The 10,892-nt window shown below is 34.4% G+C and overlaps 1 protein-coding gene across 1 annotated transcript; it reads right to left on the reverse strand.

The window, feature by feature from the left end:
• Positions 1-200: 200 nt before the first annotated feature.
• On the reverse strand, positions 201-3,509 carry LOC141659270 (calcium-transporting ATPase 12, plasma membrane-type-like). Its single transcript, XM_074466067.1, has one exon. It carries the CDS (start codon positions 3,395-3,397, stop codon positions 329-331), a length of 3,069 nt encoding a protein of 1,022 aa, XP_074322168.1. The 5' UTR covers positions 3,398-3,509; the 3' UTR covers positions 201-328.
• Positions 3,510-10,892: the final 7,383 nt, after the last annotated feature.

The following is a 10,892-nucleotide window of genomic DNA, read 5'->3' on the forward strand; positions in this document are numbered from 1 at the left end:
CTTCTCCTTATCAATGTTAAGATATGCAAATTCTTAAACATTACTTATTCGTTATTCATTTACTTAATTTCGAAAGTATTTATCAGAATTGTTAGAGAATTCTTGGTTCATACCATGCCAATGTGTATTCTTATCTTACACAGAACCGCTCATTAGTTCCTGCAGAATTTCGTATGTTGTCTAAAGTAAAGCAGTAGAGATGTTATATAAATGTTATATAAGATTGGAAATTGTGACGAACACTTCTTTACAAATGCGAATAAACAGAACTAGAGTAGAAGACTTGGAGAATCTTAAAAATATATAAAAGTAGCACCCTGTAATAAGTCTAAGTTGCTGATTTGTTATCAATGAAGATGTTCTTTAAGTTCTGCCACTTCAGAAAGCTGAACAATGGCTTCTCTGGAACAGTTATGTACTTCACCAGGAAGGCGATAGGCCAAGACAGAACAGCAATACCGATACATGTTCCCCATTGTCCCCAGTTCAATCTCTCCGTATCTGCAAACTTCTTTAAGAATTCCACCATCACAACTTGAAGAACTATTGTAATCCCAATAATTCCGAGAAACAGCTTGTTCTTATGTATCCCTTCAAACACATTTTTCTTTTCTAGCTTCCTCGCGTTGAACTCGTTGAAAATCTGGCAAAGGACAAAGGTATTGAATATCAATGTATCCTTTACCTTCTCGTTGACATTGAAGATCGCTTCTCCTCCAAATTGTAATGTCAAGAGAACTACAATCTGATACAATGCTTGAGCTATCAAGTTCCTCCACATGATATTTGATATAAGTGGCTCTGTACGCCCCACAGGCCGTTTGTCCATTAGTTCCTTGGTTGGCTGTTCTGTTGCAAGCGCGAGAGCGCCCAGTGTGTCCATGATGAGATTTACCCAAAGTAACTGAACTGCAGTTAACGGTACTTCTCCAGCTGATACAGCTGCCACAAAATTGATTACAAGAGCTGCCACATTCACCGTCAGCTGAAACTGAATAAATTTCTGGATGTTGTTGTAAACACATCTTCCCCATTTCAAGACAGTTGCAACAGATGCAAAATTGTCGTCTAATATAACTATGTCTGAGCTCTCTTTTGCAACTTCAGTGCCCTGGATCCCCATTGAAAGACCAATATCGGCTTCCTTTAGTGCAGGTGCATCATTTGTCCCATCACCAGTCACTGCAACAACATGTCCTTTCTGTTTGAGGCATTGTACCATTAGAAGCTTGTCGAAAGGCGAGGATCTTGCCATCACACAGATTTTGTCAACTTTCTCCAGTCGCTCCGCTGGGGTGTAATTACGAAATTCCACACCCTCAACCACAGCTCCATCCATGTCCTGGTCAATCCTTAAAATCCCACACTCTGTGGCTATCGCTTTTGCAGTGAATACATTATCTCCAGTGATCATCTTTACATTCACTCCAGCATATTGACAATCTTGGACAGCTTTTCTCACACCAGGTCGGCATGGATCCTTTATTATGCCAACTAGACCCAATAGTGTCAAGTTGTTGTCTTGTACTTTTGCCTTCCCATCATCATATTCCTGTTCAGATACCTGTTTATGTGCAAATGCAATGCACCTGAGACTACTTGCAGCCATACCTTGAACGAGTCGATTTAGTTTCTCCCTTTCAGTATCATCCAAAGCATTCATGTTTCCCAGTGAGTCATAATAATGAGAGCACATTGCTATTATCATCTCTGCAGCTCCTTTCCAGTGAACATGCATACTATTGTCTCCATTTTTCTTCATTAGAATACCACTTCTCTTTTTCTCTGAATTGAATGCTTCGACACTTAGAAGTTTAGAACTCCTTTTGAGTTCATCCATTTCCATATGTAAATCCAAGACAGCCCAAGAAAGAATTGCCTTTTCAGTAGGACTGCCTGAGAATTCCAACTCGGATCCTGAATCAGACTTGTAAACGCTGCCAGTCGTGTTTAAGCCAACTCCTTGGTGGAAGAGTTCGATAATACTAGAAGCTATAGAAGTAATATTTCTTTCTTCCACAGATTCATGTCCAAGACAAAACTTTGTCACCTTCATCTTATTCATCGTGAGAGTACCTGTTTTATCCGTACAAATAGTTGTGGCAGAGCCCATAGTCTCGCAAGCAGATAGCTTTCTCACCATGGCCTGATCTGCCATCATTCTTTTCATTGAGTAAGCAAGTGTAAGGGTGACTGCTAAGGGCAAACCTTCAGGAATTGCTACAACTACAATGGTTACTGCAGCTGCAATAATCCCTACAACGCCATTGATCACATCGTCAACCTTAGTCTTGCTTCCAGTGTACTCAACATTTCCATCCTCATCCTTAGTATTTCCTGTGAAAAACCTAACCAACAGGACTACAAGTACTAGAAATGCCACTGCGAGACCAATCTTACCTATTGACGACGTGAGTTTGTTGAGACGGACTTGGAGAGGGGTTTCTTCACTGGAATCTTGACTGATAGAGCTCATCATCTCGCCCCATGTTGTGTTCATACCAACAGAAGTGACCAGAAACTTGGCATATCCATCCGCGACTTTGGTACCAGAAACCAAAAATGGATTTTTCTCAGTGTCAATTTCCACATGATCACTTTCACCAGTCATACTTGATTCATCAATTTGTAGTGAATGACCCTCTAGGAACAATCCATCAGCAGGCACTTGATCACCAATCTTCAAGCAAACAACATCTCCAACAACAATCTCAAAAACTGAAATATGTTGGCGCTTTCTATCTCTCACAACCTCCACCTGAATATTGTTACTAACCTTGGACAGTTTATCAAATTGCCTACCTTGCCTGAAATTACTAATTGCTGAAACAGAAATCACAAGAAAGACCGCGACAAATATGCTTCCACCATCATACCATCCTTCTTTCGGTCCATCTTCCTTCATCCCGAAACCAAGAGAAAGGCCAGCACAAACAAGCAGAATGAGAATGGTTGGATCTTTCAATGCCTCCACTACAAAGCTAAAGAAGCCCTTTGTAGGCGGCCTACGATAAGTATTCATCCCAAAGGCTTCCTGGCGTCGCAAAACATCATTTTCATCTGCATGTATCCCATGCTCAACATCTGTTTTAAGAGCCGACACTAAACCTTCCACACCACCAAGTGTCACAAGGTTGTCCAGACTTTTATCCTTAACGAGACGCGTAAGGCTCGACTGTTCAACGTCTGGAAAAGAATTCTGAACAACATCGATAATGCAGTTGTCAGGCACAATTTTCTTGTAGGAAGTCGATGATTTGTCGAAATGAGAGAATGCACGGGAAGAATAAATGGCTGCAAAAGCCAAGTGCCATCTTTTTCTACAGAGCCTACCGATGGAGTTCAACTCTGTTAGTGACTCCATGCACTGAAGACTCAAATCAAATATTGCAGACATGCTATCAACCTGTACAGAACTTTGTTTTTTTTTTAAATTTCAAGAACACAGCAGAATCAGAGTATTGACAGAAGAGTATATAAAATATTAAAAGAAGAAAGAATTTTATGTTATGTTACATATAAATGAACCAACCATTTATATAGTGAGAAAGTTGTGATGGTTCATAGAAATGTCCTCTGGCGAGTAAACTTGTTAGGAAAGAAATTAATCATTTACGCGAAGAAAGAAACCAGTGTTATTACTTGGTGCTATTATATTAAGAAAACGAATTTTAAGTTTTTAATACGCGTTCTGTTGCAGCATCTGATTCATTATACAGAGATGCTAATAGTTGTTTATAGACCATAGTGTTTCTGGTATGCGCTTACCGACCTGCCACATATTATTATGCGGGCTTTTTGGGCCGATCCAACTGTTTCTCACCTGCAATTTCACTAGTAATATTTACACACACTTATTAGATATTATTATGCCAGCAAGTTTCCTTATTCACACACACTTATTAGATATGTATCATTAAATATACAAATTTAGAAAAAATGTATAGAGAAAATTTTAATCGTGCATATACTTTTTATATATTTACATTACATATGCTATAACTTTTTTTAATATAATGTATATATATATGTGCATTTTAGCATGTAAATTCCTGACTACAATTGTTAAAAAGTGTAATAATGCAAACATAGAAGTTGGTCAGATTCTGAATTTTGTGTATATGCCTTGGTCAGAAATACGAATATCATGCACTTTCTGATAAATTGATGGGAAAGTTTATTGTTGCTTCCCATTGTAATTTTTTAATGTTACATTCTAGTCAATGAAGTTAGATGTGATTTTTGAATTTTCTCGAGGAGTAATTCTAGGTAATTCATATGTTTTTTCTAAAATTTTCACCTAGATGATGTTGTGTCAATATATAAATATTAACTTTTTTCAATGATTATGCGTGTATAAATACGCGTCACGAATTAAAATTTGACGCATATTATGTCATATTAATTCGGAAAATATTTGAGAAATCTAATAATACTGTTTCTCAAATTTAAGAATTTAAAACTTAAAGGTTTTGTTTTCTAATTTTTTTCAATGATTATGCATGTATAAATATGCGTCACAAATTAAAATTTGACGCATATTATGTCACATTAATTCGGAAAATATTTGAGAAATCTAATAATACTGTTTCTCAAATTTAAGAATTTAAAACTTAATGCTGATTTTGTTTTTCTTTTTTGATTTTTTTATCGTAGAGAATTCGCAGCCACTACCTTTCGGGTACGCACTATGTAAACCACACGGGTTCATGTAATAGCCTGCAAACCACGTGAATCAAGATAAACCGCATTTAAGCGATATGCTCTGATTCAGGAGGCATAATCATAAATTCTCCTCCCAAATTCGAACATGTGATCAAGAAGATAATTATCCTATTTTTTAACCAACTGAGTCAACACTTAGATAATGATATGGTTATGGAAATGAATCGCATTGAAGCCAAACAATTTACACAACATAAATTTCGTTCTTTATTATACTTAAATCTTCCCAAGAATTTGAACATAATTCGATAGGGGCATAACCTCTAATGACATGCTTTTATATATTTTTTCCAATATTATGTTATGAAATTGCCATAAATAAAGTTATTCAAAATAAAATACATAAACTAAAACACTACAAGATTTGCGCTTAAATTTGACGGAACAATTTCCGTTGAATTTAACAAGTTCCGTCATTTTAAAACTCTTTTATGTTGAATTTAATGTAAATATGACGGACAATCTTCCGTCAAATTAGAAGACTGTCACAATTAATTCCTTCATCAAATATAATAGTTAAATACAACAGAACATACCCGTCAAATATATGTTTTCATAAATATGACGCTCGTTCCGTTGAATTTATATCACCCAAATTTTTCACTCAAAATTTAAAAAAATTTGAATTCCCTCTTAATTATTAAATGTGACGAACTACTCCGTCAAATTTACATGCCGACCAATTATTTTTAGAGAATTTAAGATTTGATTTTCCCGTACATCACATTAGTAGTTGAATCATTTAGAGGGGTGTATTCAATCAAAATTTTAAAGGATTTTTTTGGATTCTTGAAATCAAAATGTATTCAATTTGGATTTAAATTTTTTTTTTGAAATATGATGGTATTCAATAAATATTAGAAAAAATCTTTTAAAATCCTAGTTGTTGATGGATGAATTTGGTAATAACAAAATTTGAGGTTCATCGTCGGAATCAAGATCTATGATGGTGGTTCTTCGCCTGAAAAGTGAGCGGAGTGTGGTGGTTGTGATGAATTGGGGGCTGAGATTGCTTAGGGTTGGTGGTGACTCCTTAATGCTCTCGCTTCCGACCCTTTGCAATTTGCCTATGTATCCCTATTTATAGAGAATCAAGCCAACGTAGTTCTTGGGGAAGGCTTAGATCTCTTGTCCTGAGGCCCAGTAGGAAACCTACTGGAACCTTCTTTTACTAGATTTAGGAATGTCCGCCGATGAGGCCCAACCACAAAGGCCCAAGGCTTGTCAACGACTTCGAGACTTCACGGATAAAGCATCTCCCTGGCCAAGTTATTGTTGATAAGTTGATGGAAAAGTTTATTGTTGCTTCTTATTGAATTATTTTTCATTTTCTTGTTATAATCTAGCTAGGGCTGTAATTCGGGCCGAGCGAGTCGAGTTTCGAGCCGGGCGTAATTCGAGCTGAGATTAATCGAGTCTAGCCGAGCCGGCTCGTTTAGTTAAACGAGCCTAAACCTCTACCCGAACTCGACTCGTTTAATTTCACGAGTAGAGTCGAGCCGGCTCGTTTAGCTAAACGAGCCGGTTTTAACGAGTCGACTCTTTTAATTTTACACTTAATCGAGTCTAAACCTCTACCCAAACTCGACTCATTTAATTTCACGAGTCGAGCCGAGCCGGCTCGAGTAATTAAACGAGCCGGAACCTCTGTCCGAACTCAGCTCGTTTAACTAAACGAGCCGAGTCAACGAGCCGAGTCGAGCACACTTAAACGAGTTCGAGCCGGGCGAGTTCATGAGCCGCCCGACTCGAATTACAGCCCTAACTCTAGCCAATGAAGTTAGATGTTATTTTTACATTTTCTCAAAGAGAAATGCCAGATAATTCACATTTTTTTTTTCTAAATTTTTCACAAAGATGATGGTGTGTCAATATACAAATAGTGATTTTATTCAATAATAATACGGGATCATGCATGTGTAAATATGGGCCACAAATTAAAATTTGACGTGAATTATGCCACGTTATTTCAAAAAATATTTGAGAAACATAACGCTGCTATTTCTCAAGTTTAAGAATTTAAAACTTAAAAGGTTTGGTTTTCTTATTTATTATCAATTTATAAACCGTGTTATGTAAAAGTTTTTAATATAAAATATCTATTTTTGATATAGAAACTGTGTAAACTTTTCCAATTTTAAATTATTAAAATAGTAATAATTATTTAACTTATGATTTTATAATTTTTTACATAAATTCTTAATTTAGATTATATTTATACACGAGATTCCAACCTTGAACTTTTAGTAAATAGTTTAAACATTAAAATATGCAACATATTTTAGTATCTAATCTAATGATACTCATATCTATACTATTATATTATATTATAGCCGAAAAAATTGAATTTTCTAGGTTTACTTTTAAGTTTTTAACAGGTCTTTCTCGGTTTCTATACTAATTTAGAACCCGTGTGATGCACTGATTTTTTCTATTATTATATAAGTTTTTTAAAGATAAATTGAATTGGAATTTTTAATATGCAGAATTTGTCTATCCAAAATTTTTGTATGATACAATTTGATATTAATTATACATATACACATATATTTGATTGTTTTAGAAAAACTTGAATTTGAAAAAAGTAATATTAGTAATTGAAATATATAGTATTACTAGCCCTTTTAGGCCTTTAAGTATACCGTAGAGTGGTGAATACAGTATTAACAATTAAAAACTCAAATATGAAGAACAGTCTTTATATTAATGAATGAAAATTGTTTACAAAACTCTCTCAAATGATAAACAGATATCCTTGAGAGCTGTTAGCTCACATAAAATGATAAAATAATAATCGACACATATAGTGTTAACCTAATTTATGCTTATATACTGCACAGTTACACAATCAATCTAGTTGATATGATATACATGAATAATAAATCATAATATAAATCCAACTATTGATTGATACAAATAAGTAAAGTCTTACACCGACATATCTCTGTAAATATATCCTCCTGTGATCAAGCTTGACAAATATTGATATGAACAAATGCTGATGATGTCATCTTTTGTCAAACTCTAATATCACAAATACTGATATCAAACTCTAATAGTTTATATACTAATATCATCAATTATATCTAACAAGCTTATAACATGTGTAATGCACAATTATTTTAAATAATAATAATAATTATTATTTTAATATAATATTTTGTTAAATGACCTTTTTAAAATAGTAAGTATAGCTGAATATATATATAATGATATATCTATTATTAAAATATCAAGTTATAATAATTAGACATGTGAGACATGTGAATCGCTGATTTTGTTTACATAATGGTATTGATCATGTGGTTGTGGGAATGAATCGCATCGAAGCCGAACAATTTACACAACATTAATCTAGTTCTTAATTATACTTAAACCTTCCCAATAATTTAAAAATAATTTGATGAAGAACATTGCCCTTAATGACCCGCTTATATATATTTCTTCTAATATTATGTTGTGAAATTGTCATATAAAATGCTATTTAAAATGAAATACATAGATTAATATTACATAAAAATTTATTCGTTAAGCTTACCCCCGAATTTCACCTTCTTCCTTGTTCAATTTTAAATCTATGTGACTCTATCCAAGAATCTTATATGATTTTATAACTTAATTTTATGAATTTAACGACTGGAATCCGTACCGGAGTCTACTCAACACTTTCACTCCTGAATGTAACATAGTAATTTTTTAGTAATACAAACATGCAATACATGTACATATCAATGTGGTATAGCCCCTGTTGGCATTTTAGTATTCTAATCAAATATTATATTTAGATACAAATAGTATAACAATATATATAGATACATATTTTCTTTATTCGTTAATTCGAACTATTCTAATCACATTGTATATCTAGATTCCTGACACTCTAAGTTTACCAAGTTTGTACGGTTTTGTTGGAATGATTGTATTGTTGTGTGTTGTTGTTAGTAGCAGTGTTAAAGTCCGAAGAGAATTCCCGATCCAAGAGAATTCCTGATTGTATGATTATCCGTATAGGCTCATTGCCGGAAGATGGGTGATTGTGTCGGTCTTTATTTATATTAAAGTATATTTTTTCTATTTTAAATATAATAGAGGTGACTAAACCGACCGGAGCCGGAAATTTCGAACACGATACGAAAACGGCACGATAATAAGAGTTTGGGTTGATTTTTTGGTACACGAACACGAAGGTAGTGTTGGTTTTGGGTTTACCCTTGGGTACACGATACGAAACGAAAATACACGAAATAATTAAATATTTAACTAAATTTAGTAAATTATATGAATATATATATTTTATAATAAAATTTTACATATAATTTTTATAAAAAATAGATTCAAATATGAATTTCACAAGACTTGACTACACTTGAGACTTTATAACTTATTGACTTAAGAATCGACTTGTAAAAACTTAATATTTAAATATAAATATTATATTTATCTTTATATTTATTATTAATTTTAAATTACACAAAACACGACACAAATATACACGAAATGAAGGTACACGAACACGAAAAAAACGAATTCTTAACGGTTCGGGTTTGGGTTAGACATTCATGACATGAAACACGAAAGTACACCAAACAAACGAATTGCCAGCTCCAAAACCGACTCCCAATAAAATTTTCACTGTTTTTACTTTAATATAATAATATATAACTAATTGTCGGAACATGGGTGATTGTGTCGGTCTTCGAGGGTATTTTGTTTAATTTTTATCAAGATTTTATTTATATTAAACTATATATAATTGTTTTTTATTTCATATATAATACAGGCGATCAAACCGACTACCAACCAAATTTTCATTGTTTCGTCTTTAATATAATAGTAAAAATTGTTATTTTTATGCATGTTTACGAAATATAACTATTTTTAATTAAAACGATAATTTGTATCCCGGGTCAATAGTATACGATCATATTTAATTTGATTTTAATTTTATTTTATCCAGACACACTATACTATACTGACCAAATCCAACTAATTATATTTACTTTGATTTTAATTTTGGTGAAAATCGGACGAATATTATACTTTTGTTTAACTTAGATAAAAAGTATATTATTTCATTTTAACTGGTCGAATTTTATTTTGATGATTTTAATTTTGTTTTACCGTGGATCAACTCTATACTTTTTTAGCTTAAATGAATAAAATATATTATTTTTTAACCCGACGCTGTTGACGGAGGAATCTGGTAACAACAAAGTTTGAGGTTTTCTCGCCGGAATTAAGATCTATGACGGTGGTTCTTTGCCGGAAAATCAAGCGGTGTATGGTGGTTGTACGTTAATTGATGGCTGAGATTGATTAGGGCAAGTGGTGGCTCCTTTTCAGCTCTCAACTTCTTACCCCTCTCAATGTGCCTACATACCTTTTATATAGGGATCAAGCCTGATGTAGTTCTTGGGGAACAAGAAATCTAATGGGTTTAGACTTCTTATCCCTAGGTCCGATAGAAACCCATCCAAAATCCATCTTCCGCTAGCTTTAGGAATGTCCAACTATGAGGCCCAACCGCGAAGGCCCAAGGCTCGTCCGTAATCGTAGGACTTTACGAATAATGCATCTCCCTGCGCAAGGATAACACTCCGCTACAACTATCTCCCTTGATTTACAGACGCAGGTATAGACACGGTTCACCCGAAATGCCAGACACGTCCCTGTCCCCCGAATGAGGATAACCCACCAGATAACAGGATAGGTGATCCCAAGCTTTTGGGTGCAAAGTGCAAGATGACTCCAAAGTTCTCCAAACGAGGACACCCGTTGAATATAAGAACAGAGTTCCCAAAGCACACACCAAAGTTAACCCCGCATCCCCAACGAGGACACCCGTTGAATACAGGAGGAGGCCTTCAATCATCAGGTATACCCCAGGAGGCCTTCAAGCTTTTCACGGACATCCCCCTCCTTGACCGTCTCAAGGAGGGAATTCTTCCAAGATTACCTACAACAAATATGTTAGTAAAAAACAACCTATATTCTCCTTTCCATGATTGCCTTGTCCTCTAGATATCCCTGTTTATCTTGTCCTAAACGAGGACATCTCCAACCATCCAAAAGAAAGCATCCCCACGGGCAGGACGCGTCCTCTATGTGTGGAATGCACACAATTCCCTTGCATTGCAACCTTAACATGTGGATAACCCATTTTGTCC

The sequence above is a fragment of the Apium graveolens genome, chromosome 5 (genome assembly GCF_009905375.1).
Source record: "Apium graveolens cultivar Ventura chromosome 5, ASM990537v1, whole genome shotgun sequence".
Classification (NCBI taxonomy): domain Eukaryota; kingdom Viridiplantae; phylum Streptophyta; class Magnoliopsida; order Apiales; family Apiaceae; genus Apium; species Apium graveolens.

Bases quoted from the DNA above. Each gene is read 5' to 3' on its own strand.
- LOC141659270 (XM_074466067.1), bottom strand. From the start codon at position 3,397: ATGTCTGCAATATTTGATTTGAGTCTTCAGTGCATGGAGTCACTAACA.